Below are 18800 nucleotides of genomic sequence, written 5' to 3'. Positions count from 1 at the left end.
TTTCTTCTTTCCTCTCATTTTCATTTGTGCTTCCATCACTTTGTGACTTTTAGTCATTTGTGCCAACCACCCATAATTTAATATTGTTTTAGTTAAATTGCTGAATGTTCATCCCAAAAGGCTGCAAAACCTAGATTTTCATGTGATAAAGATACAATTATATTTGGTTCACACTGAAATAAAACCAAAGCAAAACATGAGACAAAATAAAGAAAACAAGATTGCACGGTAGATTTTCCTACATTTATCGGCACAGGATGAAAACAATTTTGCCTTTTCCATCTCTCCAGTATAAACATAAAGGTGCAATTTAATTCAAAATGTTGACTAAGACCAGGTGTTTCAACAACACACACACACAGTTTAACAAACAAAAAGGATGGAAATCAGGGGGAAGAACCTCATGTCCAATGTAAAGCAGAGGATGTTTGATGCTGTGGGCCTTGAAGAATCTCGACAGTGTGTGTCGATATAAAGTGCTGTCCAACTAGTAAAACATGGTTTTCTTAAAGTGAGCTTGTAAGAAAATTTTTGTTTAAAATATTTCCTGAGGGATTTGTTTCCCTGTTTAATAATGACTCAAATTAAAAGTCGGATTTTCCTTCATTTTTTTATTTAAAAAACCCCCCAGATTTTTCTTTTTCTGCATTAAAAAGGCCTGTATGAAGCTTGCTTGCACAGCATGGACTGAAGAGAAAGAAAACCTCGCCTCAGATGTAAAGTATGTGTGAGGTTTAACACCATGAGAGGATGGCGGGTTGGTGCGGGGGCAGCTCATGCAAAAGCTGAATTCATACCATGCTGATTTACCATCTGCAGCAACACGCCTGCTCTTTGAGTCCGCTGACATGTGGGCGGCCACATGAGGATGCCATGCCTGGTTTAACATGCCAGAATAAAATCATCATAAAGGCTTCTCTTTTTTGGTTGCAGTGGACTCAAGCAATCTGTGTCTGAGAGGAGAAATACCAACAAGCTGAGGCGCTGAAGGGATTTTTTTGTGTATTTGTTAAAGGTGTGAGTTTTGAGTAGGTCATGTTATTTATAGCTCTCCGTTTCTCCACAGTTGGTGTGAAGATGTTGCAGCAAACATGAGGCTGAAAGCTAAAGCATCCTACTAAAAACCTTCTTCATATGCAGGAAAAAGCGATGCTGCTCTTTATGAGGGCTTCAGATAAAGCTAACATCACAGGACGGAAGTGAGAGACTTGAGAGGAATGCTCGCGATCAGAAACTGGCACACACACTGACTCATACACATCAGAGGCAAGAATCAGGAGTATTTCTCCAGGCAGCCAAGGGCTACAAACACAAACCACAGCAGGAACCCCTGCAAAGCTCCAGACTGTATTTTCTGCTTATTTAACAGCAAAACACTCAGAGTGGGTCAATTAAAGAATAACAAAGTAAGAAAGCACTCAGTTTATGAGCAATGCAGCAGGAGATTGCAGACGTTAGATTATAAAAATGGCACGGCAAATGTTGTGAGAAGAGCTGAAAACAGACATAGATCAACAAGGAAGCTGACCGCGTGTCAAGCACATATTATCTATGTAAATAGTCTGAAGGAATACAGGATGAGAGGAAACAGACTTTCACACCACGGCGCTCATTTTAATGATTAAACTTTTTTTAACCTCAGGTTTTTCCAATCAGGTTCGATTTTAATGGGAAAAAAAATTCAATCAACTCTTCAGTGAGTTGTATGACAAATATTTTGCTTAATTACAAGAATAAAGTCTTAAGTAAAATCTCATATTTTTTTTCCAAACTGATCAGATTTTAATCAGATTTTATTTCTTGTCTTCTTTTCTGAAAAAGAAATTGCAAACAGAAAATATTTCCAAAAAGTGGCTTTTTGGTTTGCAGGGCCATGCTGCGAGAATTTTTAATTAATTACAAGAATTAAGTCATATTATCAGAATAAAGATACAATTTTACCAGAACATCTTAAAATTGAGGAAAAAAAGCTTTTAGTTCTCAACTTCTGTGTAGTTTTCTTTAAAATAAACTCAGTTGTTTCAAAGTTCTGCAAATGATAACAATTTGATGCTAATGTGTTAAAAAAAAAATGAAGCATTTCCTTTTCTGTAAAACCAAAATATAACTTCGTAAAATGCTCAACATTTCTCATTAAAATTTAATTTTTTTTGGAGTTCTCATAAAATTATTACTTTATTCTCTGAAAATTTTGACTTTGTTTTTGTAATATTACAACTTTATTCTGATAATTGCAAATAAAAAAATTGTAACCTGGAAATAATATTCCATCGTAGAATTGACCTGAACAAAATGGCGGCTCTGGGTGTGCGACATCATTCTGAACTATGGAAACCAAAGGAGCACATTGGTAAAAGAATGAAAACTCTAAATTTCCAGAAATTAAATCTTCTAAAACCACAAATTTGATTAATCGATCCTGCTACAAACCTACAGCTTATTCAACTTTTCTAACCTTACAAGTAAAAACTTTAATGTATTTCATTATAAAATGATGAAATAGACAATCATTCTTGTTAAAATGGAAACTTTGTGCTTTGTTAAAATATTTTGTGATGTATCCATATCTTTTCTCTCTTTCAATATACATAGAAATAAAACGGCAGTTTTGCACAAATACATTTCCAACAGTAGATAATCATCAAAAATTACAAGTCTTTTTTTTCTGTAAGATCAGGTAACATTTGTGGCTCTAAATTACATTTATTTAGCTGAACTGAGGGCAAAATTGGCTCTTTGGATTTTAAAGGTTGCAGACCCGTGCAGTAGACCAACACAAACCGGTGTATAATTGTGAAGTGGGAGGAAAAGGATGTGGCGCCTTCTATATTCAGCCCTCCTGAGTTGATCCTTTGTAAAACCACTTTTAACAGGTTTTTTGGCCTTTATTTAGCTCCATCCGTCTTCCCATTAGTGGACCAGCTATCCAGTTCCAGTTGAAAAGTCTGCAGTATTATTGCTGGATATTGCTGTGGTGATATAGATGGCAACAACACATGTTTTCCACAGTGATTTATTTATTTTCTCATCATTATAATGACCCAACACCATTTCTCATTGGAATTTAACAAATTATTTAATTTAGGGGTTAAAGATTAAAGGGTTGCAATCCAAACTTGAATGTCTAAAATTACAGATGCACCAATACACAAAGTTTGGCCAAATAAACACAACTTACCGTTATTTATCAATACTAGGGATGTAGCGATTAATCGGCTTAATCGTGATTAATCGAAATAATTAACAGAAATAATCGTCAACTAATTTAGTAATCGATTAATAATTTACAGAAGAGAATAAAAACATATAGGGTAGCAAATAAGCCAAAACTGAACAAAGAAATACATTTTGCATTCAAGACTGAAAAATAAAAAAAAAACAACTTCTGTTTGCAAATATATTTTCTCCAAAACTTCTGAAATTGCAGTTTTAGCTTCACCTGGTTCAGATTTACTAAAGGAATGCTACGGTATTACAATTTAGGCAATAAAATGTTTATTTACTTAATTTTTTAAAAAGGAATTGAATTATCTGCATTTTCTAATGCATCTCTAATATTGTATGAAAAGGGCTTATGTGGTTAAATGAAAACTAGCCACTTTTTATCAGATTAATCGTCAGAATGATCGATAGATTAATTGATTACTAAAATAATTGTTAGTTGCAGCCTTAATCAATGAACAGTAGACCCGTTTATTTGTGGATTCACCTAATCAAATAATTTTCTCATTATCATTAAGACGTCATTGTCACACGACTTTATTCTCATAAAAATAAAAACTTATCCTGACCCTTGTATTTGACCTGAACTCAAGATCCAAACAAATATAAGCTTGTGAAACAAGTTCACTTTGAACTATGGAAACCCAAAAAAGACCACCAATTTATTGATTTATTTTCCAGCCCTACTTCAGGTACTAAAGAAAGAGCTCTGAAACACATCAGTGAGAGTAAAGTAAGAAGAAAAACCCAACTGCACAAAGTTCCTGCTCTCTAATAACTTCTTCATGTGTAGAAACATGAATTTGGCGGCAGGCTGTTCTTCCCTCACTAATGGCTCAAGTACGTCATCATTTCACCTCCGACCGGCTGACAGACAAGAGAGAACATGCAGCTACGATTCAAGATGGAGAACCACGTGAAATAGAGGAGCCAGCCATGCCTGAAGAAAACAAATCCCTGCAGGAGTTTATAAAGCTCTTATTCACTAATCTAGAATAATCATCAAGATGAGGCGTGCTAGATTAAAAGTACCTTTTGTAAATAACAGCCTTTAAGCCGGTATTAAGCATTAAACCCACAATTTTCTATTAAAATTTTTTGGTTTTTTAATCGTCTGATGTAATATAATTGTTTTCATTCGCTACAAATGGAAAATCATCCTAATTAACAGAAAAAGGCTTCCAAGTATAAATCTGTTCGTAATTATATAAGTACTTCTCAAATAGCACCAATAATTTCATGCTGATGTGTTAAAAGATTAAATATTTTCTTATTAGGAAACTAATACTGAAACTTCAAAACTATGCTCAGCATTCCTCATTGTAACACAATTTGGTGTAGAGTAAGTCTTTATATCCAATTAATCACTTAATTGGATATAAAGACTTAAGTGGTTAAATGAATTTTTTACTTGATTAATTATCATGAAAATAGATTCATTGATTTCTAAAATAATCATTAGTTGCAGCCCTATTTTCAATACTATTCTAATTTATTGAGTCATTTGTTTATTTACATATTTTATTGTATTTCTAATGTATATAGAGGCATAGGAGATGACCAAACATTTTTTTTACCCAATTAATTGATTAATCGTCAGAAAAATAGATTTATAGATTTATTTAAATAAATTGTTTTCTTAAATAATCATTAGTTGCAGCCCTACTTTCAATACTATTCTAATTTATTGAATCATTTGTTTATTGTAATGCATTTCTAATTGTACAAAAAGGCATAGGTGGTTAACTGAATTTTTTTATCCATTTAATCTTGACAATAAATTGATAGATTAACCGATTACTAAAATTATCATTAGCTTCCCTATTTTCAATACTATTCTAATTTATCATACAAGTCTCTAAAGCTCACATCTAATGGCACAAATTCCTAAATTATAGCGTTGAACTAAATTAAATATCTTTGTCAAAAATCTGTTCTGAATATTAACGACGCTGCAGCAGAGAGCTGAACAGGCCGGTAGATCAGTCAGAGAATGCTAATCTCAATAACTGCACCAGCAGCACTACCACAGATCAATTAGGCTGTTTTCTGTGAAGGCCAGAGGCAGCCAGACTCATCATCAGCACAATAGTATATGTATTATACAAAGTAGATACTATGAGGTAATGCAAACATGTAAATCTTACACTCCAAGCTTAGGCTTCCACGAGTTACACAATTGCTCGTGTTATTGTGTCAACCTACTTCAGAGCAGAAAAACAACGCCCCTCGAATGGAATAAGGAGCTTAAACCTCAAACGAGCTAAAAATAACCAAGCACACGAACTGATATTCTGGGAAATCTGAAGGTTTAGGAAAACATTCGGTAGAAAGTGAATAAAAACATGTTGAATGTGAAACAAAGGCTGTAGCAGCCGAGACGTTTCAAGTGGGGCTGTGTGTCCGCTTGCTGCTGGAAATGGTTTGCATATTACCAGACGCTGGAGCAATCCTCATACCAAGAATAACTGCTGTAACCCAACCTGCAGAACAAAGCTCAGTGGCACAGGGTGGCTCTAAAGAAGGACTTCTGGGTCTGGTCCAAGTCAACGAGGTCTGGACAGAACTTCAGACTACAGCCTGGTTTTGTGGTTGCATTAGGTGAAACCATGGCAACAATAGAAAGTACGCACAGGCCGTTTTCAGGTAGAACGTAAAAAAACTTCAGACATGTTTGTAGTGCTGTGAACGAGATACCAGACTGACCTGAGTTTTCTCTGGTTGGATGAAGGATAGAGTAGTTTCTGTGCACCGATTGTCAGGGAGATTTAACACCTGGTATTCCGGTAGATTCGGTTTGATTTGGGACCAAAATCGCAACATTTTCATCTTTCAACTTCACTTTCAAACTCCACTGGATCAAACAAACTAACCCTTTAAAAAACCTGTTACATAAAGAACAACTAAAGGAAACAATAGGAAAACCTACAAAAAAGAAAGAGCGCAACTTCGTTCTTTACAAAATGTAAACAAAAATGGTTGTAGGATTTCTTTTTTGTCTTTGGCAAAAGACCAGATTTAATTTCTCCAGCTAGAGTTAGACACGTTTGTTTTGGTTCTTTTTACCCAAAATGCCCTGCACTAAAGTCCTCTTCCTGCTTTTGGAGCAGTCTTTGGTCCACTTTGCATTCACATATCCATAAAACCGTGTTAGAGTTCACGTCAACCAAACCAAGACAAAGGATTTTAGGCGGACCAGAGTTCACTTTTTTGGTCCACATCAGTTTTATTTCGCGTTCAAACATTCCCAAACAAACTGGACTTTTTAGGCAAACAAATTAGAGTTGGATTAAAGCAAACTAAACGGGGTTGGTGGGAATAAACCCTCAGATGGCTACAAAGAAAGGCGACTACACTTTTCTCTTACTTAAAGACAAATTCATGTGATATTTCTGATCTTTTCACACACACTAAACAAGCAGCTGTAAAGTTTTTGTCTGCACATCTGTTAAGCAGCAGACTGCAGGCTAGCTACAGGAATAGCTGACTTATGAACCAGCCAATGCAAAATACATACCGGTACTTAAAAAAAATTGATACTTTCTTTTTTGCTCAAACTTTACTTGTCAATATATAATCAATATACTGGAATAGGAAAGAATAGAAAGCCTTTATTATCCCACAAATAGGTAATTCAGTAATTAAATTATTTTAGCAGAAGTAGGAAAAAACCCTTTCATACAATTGCAAATAACATAAAACTGTGGTATAACTGTGGTAAAATTATTAAATATCCACATACATAAAAGCAACACTCATTCTAGATTTCAGGAATTACAGCCGCTGCAGTTTTGCCATCTGTTTCCTCTTAAATACATAATTCTCAGGAGAAATGATGCGAAAAACTTTCACTCACTGGATTTTTATGGCTTGTTTCATTTGTCCTTTGTTCTGTTTTGCTGCACAGCATGGGATAAACATTTAATTTCCAAAAAAAGGGTCCAGACGGCTGCACGTCTGTACCTGCACATGACAGAGACTTCCAGCTTTGTGCCAGGTGAACAGATTACCGTTTCTGTCATTCCACAATTGATCTACAAAGAGAGAGAAACCGATTGTTCTCTGAACAAACAAAAATGTATTTAACAGGAGGCTCACTTTCTTCCTTCTGCCACTTTTTGGGCTGCAGCGGTAAATAAAAGAGGAGCCAGAAAGGATTTGTTGGAGTAGAAAGTAACCAACTCTGCCACTTTATTATGAGAGAGCATGCAACAAGTTTTACCATGTCCAACAGCCTACAATCGGCACACCAGTCAGGTACTGTCATGTCTCCCAGTTATTTGAAATAGTGCAAAGTAAGGAAAATGTCAGTGGCTAAAAAAATAAACCAAAGTCATTCACATTTATTACGCACAGCAACAGAACGTAACAATGAAAAAAATATATAAAAAATAGAAAGATACAACTTAGACTGTTTGTCTACAACGTGTCAAACTCAAGGCCAGAGGGCCAAATCTGGCCCGCCATGGCTTTTTATGTGGCCCTCGAGATTCTAGACTAAACACCAAGTGTGCTTAAATATTATGTTATCAATCAAATTAATGCCATTTTCATTTGTTTACTGCCAAATTATATCAATCAGTCCCTTTGATTTCTTGAGAATTATCATGGAAATTCACACAAAATCAACAAATCGCTGCACTTTTTTGGAGAGTTTATTGCAAATTTTTCTCACAAATTGTCAAAAACTTTCTTACTTGTACTAAATAGCTGCCTCAGCCTTAATTGATGTCAGATTGTAGTTCATGATCTATACAGCGAGTAATAAAAAGTCACATTTACCGTAGCACAAATGTTTCTAAATTAGTACCACAAATACTTTGACTTTTATTGCAAAAAAACACAAAAAGAATCACAAAAGGGGGGACTAAAAAGATGTTTGATAATATTGTTTAAGTTTAGGAATTCATTGATATTGTAACAGTTTGTGAACTGGTTTTGTCAAGTTATTAACTCAAGAATAAAGTCATAATATTACAAGAATACTGTCGTATTATGAGAATACTTTGTACCCAATAAAGTCAAAACAATATGAAAATAAACCAGAATAGTCATAATATTAGAATAAAGTAAAAGAAAACTTGACAACTCCAGCAAAACAAATTAAATCAAATAAAAAGACAAATGTTGAGCATCTTACTGTAAGTTTTATTAATAAGGAAATACTTCATCTTTCAACACATCTGTATCAAATTATTATCAATAGCAGGATTTTGAAGCTATTGTGCAAACAACTGTTTATTTTGAAGAAAGAACAACACAGACTTATGTAATCACATCAAATCTTAACTCTAAAGCTTTTTTTTATCATTAAAACAACTTTTTCCTTGTGTTTGTAAGATGTTTTTTCTGGTAAAACTACTTTATTCTGTGAATATTATGATTACATTCTTGTAATTAGACAAAACTTCTTTGTTGTACAACTTACAGAAGGGATAACAGCAATAGAAAACGATTTTTAAAAATATTTTCTGTGATTTGTAATTTCTTTTTAAGAAAAGAAAGTAAGAGAAATAAGAAAACCGATCAAAATCTGAGAAAAATTTTAGATTATTTATTTTTGCCACATCACCCAGCCTTAGTCAGACAGATTCAGATTAATTGCAAGACCAACTGCGATCGAAAGACGTTTTAAAAGTTTTTACACATCCTAAAATTGTAACCATTTTCATTATTCTGAAGATCAAATCTTAGCTGTCTTAACTGAATGGCATGTTCTTGTGTTTTCCCCTTTTGCAGAGAAAGAGAAGCAGTTGTGTCAGAAACGCATCATGAAATTTGACATGCTCAACAATGACTTTAATTCCTCTACCACTGAAGAAATGAACTTAAATTAAACATTTTTCCCAGAACGTGTGGTGGGTAACAAAAATATTCCAAGGGTTTAAAGTTATTGTTTCTAAACCATCAAAAAGGAAATAAAAGTCAAAACAACTAGTGGGTTATTCTGTAAACTGTCTCTGCCACAAATTAAAACTATATCTGCTGTGTGAGACATTTAGAAAACTGTGTGTGTCAGTGTCTTGACCAGCAGTCTGAGCTCCTTTTTAAACAGGTTTAATGTTTATGCTGCACTTTCACAATATGTGATGAGCAAATTTAGCTATCTTAGTGTTTCACTTCCACTTTCAGCAACAGCTATTGCAAAGGCTGGGCAGGAAGGAAACAACACGCCGTCTTACTGTGACCAGGCAATGGTTGTTTAGGCAATTTATGCAAAACCCACCCCTAAAAAAGTGGTGCAGTTTATAGCAAACTGCTTTTTAAAAAAAAGTAACAATGACTTTACTTCCCTGCATCTGAAATGCACTACCTGAGAGATCCAAACAAAAATAATGAGTTTTTCCTTTCCATCTTTAAACACATAAACACAAAAACAAACAAAAACATAATTTTCCGGTGTATAAATACACAAATGCCAGGATGGACTTCAACCTTTTTAAGCTTTGTTTCTAGTTTTAATCAAAAACTACTATATAGTTTACACTATGTTTTTATTTTATGTTACAGTCCATGAAGAAAAACAGTTAAATCTGTCAAACTTTTAAAAGAAAATGAGAAACTTCATGTTTTGTAATCCAGCTGAAACTTTAAAAACCGCTGGAATGAGGAAACAAAATTAAGTCATGAAGCAGCCTGCAGTTTTACTGAAAAACAAATAAAAATATTCCATAGACTCCTACAATAAGACATCTTTAAATGCAGTGAAGATGCCAGGATACAGAAAGATGTTTCCTAACTACAATAAAACTTCCTCCATTCAATTCAAAAATATGCTATTTATCCCAAAGGAGAATTAAATAAATCATTCTTATTATATATAAGCACAACTACATTTAGTTCGCACTTTTTTGAACTTATTAGAAATAGTAATAATAATTGTAAAGACCTACAAACTTTAATTTTGTAAACAAAGATATTTTAGAAGATATTTTAAGTACCCAAAATAAAAACAATAAATAAAAAAACACTTACAACTTAAGTCATAAGTATGATGTTTCTGTAAACAAAACTACCTTTAAAATCATCATCGAAATGGAAATTATCGTGGTAATTTTAATTGATTATGCAATTGACCCCTAATTTAAATATGTTTCACATAAAATACTGAATCTCAAATAGGCTGTGAAAGTTAGAAGAATATTTTTGATGCAAAAATTTAGATAATTTTGTCACTATATAATTTTTAGCTTTGAGGTACAAAATAAATTTTAAGAAATTCACATGCATGTCTTTTTAGCCTTAACTTAAAGTACGACTCTACTCCTTTTTCCCCTCTAGCTTCAACAATGAGAAAATAAAATGACGCAAGTTGGATCATAGTGTTTCAGTCACTAGGTTAATGACTTCAACATAAAAATCTAGCAAATAAAAACAACTTTATGCACAAGTGTGGTTACCTCTAGACCTATTAAACCAAAGACTAACCAGCTCCACACATGGCCCAGCTGTCAGTGTGTGCATTTCCTTTAATGATGCATCATTTGCAGCCTGAAAGGTTTTCTCTATCCGAGCCGCACGCTTTCAGTCTAAACCTGAGTAAATACTGTAATGTAAAGGCCAAACAGCCAGCCCGCAGCCGGGCTGTAATCACACGTTACGGGTCAAGCGTGTAACGTTCAAAGACTCGGTCCAAATAAAGGAAAAATCAGCAGCCTCATCTGCTAAGCCGAGGAAACCGCTGCTCTGGAAAGAGGAAGTTAACGGTGCACGAACAGGATGCGGCGAGTTCACGGTAACATTTTCTGCTGTTTTAATCCGCCATAAGGCATGGGTTTTATTATAAAGCAGCACGCGTTTCTGGCTCATTCATTCATCGACAAGAGGAGCGGGATGTAACAGGAAAACGAGCTTTGCTCACTGGCAACTGGTGGAAGGTGGAGGCGGATAGTTGAGAAGCAGGAAAGAAAAGCAGAAAAGTAGCGAATGTGCTGATATTATCTGCTTGTTTAGCGTTGTTTCTTTTATTTACCTTGATGCTCGCTGAGAAACACGGGAGTCGACGTCTGGATACCACGCTGGAAGCAGCGGCTCAAAGGAGAAGAAGAGCTATTTGCTGCTGCTGCGGATGTTTCCGGGTTTCTTGTTGGCGTCATTGTGGTCAGGGCGGGGAGTCCGGGTAGTCCCGCCCCTCTCTGTATGGCAAGTCAATTTAACATTATACTTACACAGGCTCTTCAAATAAGGGATTCTCAAACTCAAGGTCAGGGGACCAAATCCGGCCCGCCACAGCTTTTTATGTGGCCTTCTTGACTCCAGAGGGACAAATAACCTTCAAGATAATTGTTGTTTACTTAAAAATTATTTTATCAATCAAGTCAAAGTAGTTTTTATCCGTTTATTGCTTAATCACATCAATCAGCTCCTCCAGTTTTTGAGATTCTGCAATCGTGGCTTTTCACATAAAAGCTTTAGATCTCCACACTTTGTCATGGTAATGCATAATTGTGACTTTATTACAATTTTTTTTCACAAAAAAATGATCAAAAACATTGAGTGTATGAGATAGTTGCAGGTAAAAGTATTTCTTCCTTGTGCATCTCTGCTGCCTTTATTGATATCAAAAAGTTACATTTACATAAGTGCAAATATAGCTACATTTCTTGCAAATATTTCCAAATTAGAATCACAAAATCAGTGACTTTAAAAGCAGAAAATTCACAAACAATCACAAAATCCTGGACTGATTAATGTGAAAAATTTTTCAATATTTTTTAATTTTAAGAAGGACTGATTATTAATATTTTAACAGTTTGTTAATCGGTTTTATCTGTACATTATGGCGCAACCAGCCCTTTCAGAAATGTCATGGTCTTAATATGGCCCAAAATAAAAATGACTTTAACACCCCTATGAGATGAAAATGAAGATTTTCTAACATTAGACATCCAACTAATGGCCTTATGTTCTCCTTTGTGATTTTCTGCTGCAGAGTAAAATAATAAGAGATGCTATGCATGTCTTGAAGATGCTCTTTTTCCAGCAAATTTTTGAAAATCACGAAAGTGCATTAATGATACAATGAGGGTAGGAATAATATTTTTATCACCAACATTGGTTTCAAACTTGTATTTTGTATTTACTCAGGTAATCTTGGTCTAATATTAAAGTTTGCTTCATGATCTAAAGTACATACGTTGGGTAAAACTGCAAAAACAGAAGAATTTGGTGTAAAAAATTAATTACAAAACTACTTTTTAATGCACAGTTGTACTTTTGGTGTGATTTCTTATCTGAAGCTAAAAACAAAGACACATTACTACAAAAGGTGACAATTTCTGCGAGGAAGAACTATGCCTAATATTTTGGAAATGGTGATTGTGGGTTAAAAAGTCTGATTAAAAGGGCATCAGCACCAGAATTGTGGATTGATTAATTCTCATAATGGCTTGCCATAAAGCCAGGGGAGAGACTCTTCATTTGTTCCCTCCATAGGATTATTACAGAACAGAGCTATAATTAAATCTGCTTTGATCAGGACTTCTATATCTTAAGAGCAGCTAAAATAACACCCTCCTGGAAACAGATATTAAAGGGCTGTTCCCTCTGCCTAAATGCCCTTGAGCAAGAAGGTACGGTGGCTCCAGCTCCCTTTAATCTTTTCCAACTTTTTATGCATTTAAAGCATAAGTTTAAACTGGATCAATGTAAATTTTCTCAAACTATTTTCGCCTCTTATTTCTAGCATACCCTGCACAATATCGTATTGAGTGAAAAAGTGGAAACTATTGATCAAATAAAGACCTTCAGCTATTGATAAGGATCATATTGGAAGATTACAGGAAGGTCTGATGTCTTAGAGGTGGAATATTTATTTATTTATTTGTTTATTTATTTTTGGATATTTTTAGTAAGGGTAGAGTCATTCGACAATATCAAGATAAAATTTTCTGTTATTGAAATTTTTAAACACATTATTGGACCAAGTTGTTTGAATTTTGATGGTTATTTTTCTTTTAAAATCACAAAAAATTTAAATATTTAAATAAAAAAATATATGTATTTTGAGACATGCTGTGTAATTAGAGGTGGGCAATTATTGTATCGATTATCATTTATCATGACAATTTTCTTATCATGATAAGAATTTTGATTTATTGATGTTGCAATAAATACCATTTAATTATATTTTAAAACAAAACTGAGAGTATTACCTTATGTGGTGTTTAGATAACCCAAATATTGCAAGAAATAAAAAATAAGTAGTTCATTTTTAAACACTTTAAAAATTCAGGATTGTTTAGACATTTTTATGTAAAATTTGGTATCAAACATTTTTGTTACAGTTCATGTTTCAGCATTTTATTGAAATCCTACAGACTAATTATGTCGATGTGCATATTTTTAATCATCTGTCGTTATGTCAAAATCTTTCATTTTCAGCCACAGTTGTTTTTTTCTCACACTTGACAAAGAGAGAAATATAAAAATATGTTAATATCTAATGAAAATGTGTAACAAAGAACAGTGTTATATCTGATTATATTTTTAAATAACGTGTATTTTTACTCAACATTATGTGTTTTCTTCCGTATCTATGAAGAACCACCAATAAAAAAGAGACAAAAAGATTCAATTTTGTCCTATTATTATTCATGTGGTTGTTAATGTTAAAATCACTTAATTAATTAATTAATGCACCTATACTATTATGTAAAACTCACTTCATGCTTTTCTTTAATCCTATTAAAATGTTCAATGTTGCTTTATTGTTTTTAGTACCGGTATTTGTTTAATTGTTTAAGGTGAATGGGAGCAACATTTTTTTATATTAAACAATAAAAACTGCTATGTGACCAAAGTGATTTTGATGAACATTTTGAGTAATTCTTAAAATAAAACATTATATGAATAAAATTGTGTTTTATGTTAAGAGGAACAGTTGACACTCATACAATATTTGATATTTATTTAGTTATTGAGTCAAACTAAACGGTTTATGTGTCAGATAATGTGAGGAATGATAAATTTACATCTTGGCTTCATGTGGTGAAATACTAAAGTTAAAACTTAAAAGCCATCCCAGGTTTGTGTTTTCATCAACACTTTCACTGCACCATAATCATGATTTCCCATTCTGTATCTGCTTCTCCTCACTAATAGAGACACTAAAATAATTATTTATTTTTAATTCTTTTAGTACTAAACAGGGTTTTTCTAAGGATTCAGTAGTTTTTTTCCCCCTGGTTTTCTTCTCGCTCCCCCACAGATGGAAACTAATCACGCCTAATTAAGCGACACACCTGTGTCCACTTCAGGCTTGTCTGGTTTATAAAGAGGGACTGAATTTGCCTGCTTGACCCATTTTACAGAAGACGTTGAGAGAAAGTGTGAGTTGTATCCGAGTCGTGATTATTGTTTAGTAGATTGAGCTGCAGCCATGGTGAGAGAAAAGGCTCACGTTAACGTCGTCATCATCGGCCATGTTGACAGCGGCAAATCCACCACCACTGGACACCTGGTCTACAAGTGTGGCGGTGTGGACCAGCGGAAACTGGAGAAGTTTGAGAAAGCTGCAGCCCAGGTGTGAACACTTAGAAAACTCAAATTTTCTATGGAAAAACCTTGGAAAATTAAGTTTTAAAAATTTGACTTTTGACACTAACATTTTCAAGTTCCAGAAACTTGCTAGCCATCTTTTTTCCAAGAAAATTTGACTTCAGATTTCAAAGGGGGTTTTTTTCTAGAAAACTTGAGTTTCAGGAGTTAATCGCAAACTCTTGAAGCTCAGATTTTCTTGAAAAGTCAAACATTTGCTTTAGAAAACTCAGAAATACCTCAAATGGTCTAGAACCTTTAAATGCAAGTTTCACATATGGAAAGTCTTCAAAACAAATTTCCTTTCCTTAGGGCCATTTTTTTTTGGCCCTAATATGAGGTCAAGTACTTGCGTTTCTTTCCAGATGGGGAAGAGTTCCTTCAAGTTCGCCTGGCTGCTGGACAAGCTGAAGGCTGAGCGGGAGCGGGGAATCACCATCGACATCTCTTTGCTGAAGTTTAACACCCAGAAATACAGCATGACCATCATTGACGCACCTGGACACAGAGACTTCATCAAAAACATGATCACTGGCACATCCCAGGTAATAAACTAGAGTAAATGGTCTGTTTTTTTCTTGAGAGCGGTGATTGAGCAACTATTGTCTTCCAGGCTGATGTTGCCCTGCTGGTCGTCTCCGCAGCCAAAGGGGAATATGAAGCGGGTGTTTCCAGGAGTGGCCAGACCAGAGAGCATGCCTTACTGGCTTACACTCTGGGCGTCAAGCAGATCATAGTGTGTGTGAACAAAATGGACCTCACGGAGCCGCCGTACAGCCAGAAACGCTACGACGAAGTGGTCCGAGGAGTGAAGGTCTTCCTCAAGAAGATCGGCTACGACACCAACGCCGTGCCGTTTGTTCCGATCTCTGGCTGGATAGGCGAAAACATGATCACACCAACACAAAAGGTAACTTTTCAGGAGCTTAAAGTGGACAGAGGTAACGAACTGCATTTAAAATTATTTGAGTGTAGATGCCGTGGTACCAAGGCTGGAAGGTCCGACTGAGGGAAGGTGCTGAAAGCGGAAAGACTCTTCTAGAAGTTCTGGACTCGATCAAACCTCCAGTGCGAACAATCAACAAACCACTACGGCTCCCTCTGCAAGACGTCTACAAAATTGGAGGTATATCAGTGCAGCGCTATGCCAATCTGCTAGATATGAATATTCCCAGACTGAATATTCAAAATTTTTCCTCCTGTAAAATTTCAACCGGGCCAATCGACAAGCAGAAGTTGTGAACGATGACGTAGATTTTCTGCGCTATTTTAGAATTGTAGTCTTATCTGAGGATGTCGACAGTCGTTCAGTTTGTGTTGGCCACTCATCTAAATATTATAGTAACATTAACAGCCGTCTTCATTTCTGATTTCTCTTGTGGAGGATACAAATGTAACGCAGGCAACTTCCGGTAAGCTGCATAGTGTTGAACTGGCCAACCATTTAAAGCTAATTGCTAACTTTTACTTTTAGTGTATTTTAATGTGCCAGTTCAATGCTTTGAAGCTTACCAGAAATTGCCTACGCTTTAAACAACCATCCTCCACTGAAGAGATGTGCTGATCTAAACCAGATGGATGCAATATTTAGATATTACAATTTGAAGTTAATCAGACTTTTTTTTAACAGTAGAGAAAATAAAATATTTAAAGACAGATTATGAAATAAGTATTTTCACACTAAGTTGGCATGAGCTGATGCTCATACCAACTTAATTTTGGCTCAGTTTACATCTCCAAAATTTAGAGTTGCATAGGAAGGCAATGACAAAGCTAAGATGTTAATTTTAAGTTTATAAGATGTTAACGGTTTTGGTTTCTGAAGGTGTTGGGACAGTTCCAGTGGGAAAGATTGAAACTGGAGTCCTCAAACCAGGCATGACCTTGATGTTCTCCCCTGCCAAGCTCACTGCAGAAGTGAAATCCATAGAAATGCACCACCAGGGTCTGGATACGGCTCTGCCAGGGCACAATGTTGGCTTCAACATCAAGAGCGTCTCTGTAAAGAACCTGCAGCGTGGAGACGTGGCCGGCAACGCCCAGCACGACCCTCCTTCTGACGTCCGCAGCTTCGAAGCTCAGGTTTGTTACCTAGAAAGTTGAATAAATAATTTTTTGCCTCAGACTCAAATAAGAATGCTTCTCCTTTAGGTAATCATCCTGAATCATCCAGGGAAGATAAAAATGGGCTACTCTCCGGTCCTGGACTGCCACACCGCTCACGTCACCTGCCGATTTGCTGAGCTGAAGGAGAAACTTGACCGCCAAACAGGGAAGAAACTGGAGGACAACCCGCAGCTGCTGCAGTCTGGAGATGCAGCTACAGTCAAACTGGTTCCCATTAAGCCCATGTGTGTGGAGAGCTTCTTCACATACCCTCCTTTAGGTAAAGCAAAGGCTGCACTAATGTCCAACTTATTGTACATCCTGTCCTCACAATGTTCTGTGTCTGTAGGTCGCTTTGCAGCAAGAGACTTGAAGCAGACAGTTGCAGTGGGAGTGATAAAGTCTGTGGAAAAGGAGAAAGGGTCAAAAGCTTCCCAGAAAACACAACCATCTAAATGAGCTGGTTTTAGCTTGCATGTTTTCTAATGCTACAAAACAGCCTTTTTATTTGGAGAAAGGTGACATTTGTGTTGCAACAAATGTTCAGTTTCTTTAAGTTATGACATTCCTGTGTTTATATTGATTCCAAAGTTGTAGAATTGTACATTTTCCTTTAAGCTTATTGGAAGCCAAGTTTTGGAAAAGTTGGATGAATCTTAATTAAAAAATATTTGAGTTCAACGAAGTCTCATTCTTGCCAACATTTTTTGGTGTATAAATGAAAACTGGTTAAGCTTGGTAACTTTGTAAAAGGTTTAGACTAGATAGAAAGCATACTTGTGTTTTTTAAGCTAGGCTAATGTAAAAAAAAAAAAAACAACTATCTTAACTTGGCATGAGTTGGATGACTGCTTTCAATACTAATGCTCAAGATAAAGTGAAAGTTAAATGTGGAATGGTGTGCATATCTTGAGTGGTTGCATTAGCATTGCATGGAGAAATGTAAACTGCAACTTAAACATTGAAGTTTAAGGTATTGCTAACTGGGTGGAAAAGTTTAGTTTATCAAATTTACAACTAAAGGGTTGTAAAGGTAACCTGTATGACACTTAAATGTTGACTTGTGTGTTAAAATTACATTTCTGAAGCTCTGTCCCTGACCTATAAAAAGATTAAACTTGCATTTCAAACAACCTAAAGCCTCAGTCTTTAGATAAGAGTCTGCATGAATCTACTCTGTATCAAGACTGCAGAGTCAGGGCAGCAACTAAAATTCAATTCCCCTGGAAATGTACTGAATACATTAAAAATGCAACATACAAACTTGTCTACTTGAACTTTGAAGCGATTTGCCAAACTAATCTACATTGATTCCAGACCTGATTTGTCCAGTGTTGCATCAGAATGGATTGTTAGTCTTGGAAAATGGGGCAAAAATGTACAACTTCTTGAAATTGGAATAATGTAAAGGTTTACCATTAAACTTCAGCTCTGGAAGGATTAAATTTAGCCTCAAAGTTGTGGATTTCAAGAAAATCTGTAGAATTTAAACTCAACAGGAACATCTGAAGACCAAACTCTTGATCTGGAAAATTTGACAAAACGTGGCTGCAGATCAAACCAGTGAGGGCTGCAGTTGTAATAAAAAAATAAAAAAACATTTCAGGATCTTTGATTTAAATAAGCTACACAAATGGAGAAAAAAAAGCATCTATTTGCATATTTATTTGAAAGAACTTAAGTTTAACTTATCAAGATCAGATTCTAACATTCTGGATGTTTGGAAGCAGAACAGACATGAGGGAAAGCTTTGAACATAAATTTGTGAAACTCAGGTGAAGCCAAACTGTCTTTGAATTAAACATTTTACTGGTTTGTGCAGCAAAAATTCATTTTAAAGCTATGTTTCCAGAGGTCATAAAAGGTCAACCAGCCTTTTTCCACATTAAGAAAACCAATCAAACCCTCCATATATTTTAGCAGCATAAACAAAG

At 35.2% G+C, this 18800-nt stretch overlaps 2 protein-coding genes across 2 annotated transcripts in view; one reads left to right on the top strand and one right to left on the bottom strand.

Annotated features, from left to right (window-relative positions):
• Window positions 1-11326, bottom strand: part of fam49bb (family with sequence similarity 49 member Bb) — a 44840-nt gene extending 33514 nt beyond the window's left edge. Inside the window, exon 1 of the mRNA XM_028005566.1 lies at window positions 11195-11326. The gene's annotated coding sequence lies outside the window, so the exon portion shown is untranslated. The remainder of the gene's footprint in view (window positions 1-11194) is intronic.
• A 3189-nt stretch (window positions 11327-14515) lies between these two features.
• Window positions 14516-17547, top strand: eef1a1l3 (eukaryotic translation elongation factor 1 alpha 1, like 3). The gene is made up of 7 exons (XM_028004925.1): window positions 14516-14746; window positions 15126-15305; window positions 15374-15670; window positions 15736-15886; window positions 16586-16842; window positions 16912-17146; window positions 17216-17547. Exons 1-7 carry the CDS (start codon window positions 14603-14605, stop codon window positions 17323-17325), a joined length of 1374 nt encoding a protein of 457 aa, XP_027860726.1. The 5' UTR covers window positions 14516-14602; the 3' UTR covers window positions 17326-17547.
• Window positions 17548-18800: the final 1253 nt, after the last annotated feature.

The sequence above is a fragment of the Xiphophorus couchianus genome, chromosome 21 (genome assembly GCF_001444195.1).
Source record: "Xiphophorus couchianus chromosome 21, X_couchianus-1.0, whole genome shotgun sequence".
In the NCBI taxonomy this organism is placed as follows: Eukaryota; Metazoa; Chordata; class Actinopteri; order Cyprinodontiformes; family Poeciliidae; genus Xiphophorus; species Xiphophorus couchianus.
This window is presented reverse-complemented; position numbering and strand designations above follow the sequence as displayed.

Excerpts from the sequence above, each read along its gene's own strand:
- eef1a1l3 (XM_028004925.1), top strand. The coding sequence starts at position 14,603 with ATGGTGAGAGAAAAGGCTCACGTTAACGTCGTCATCATCGGCCATGTT. Across the intron at positions 14,747-15,125 it reads TTGAGAAAGCTGCAGCCCAG|ATGGGGAAGAGTTCCTTCAA; the intron begins GTGTGAACACTT and ends GTTTCTTTCCAG. Across the intron at positions 16,843-16,911 it reads TCCGCAGCTTCGAAGCTCAG|GTAATCATCCTGAATCATCC; the intron begins GTTTGTTACCTA and ends CTTCTCCTTTAG.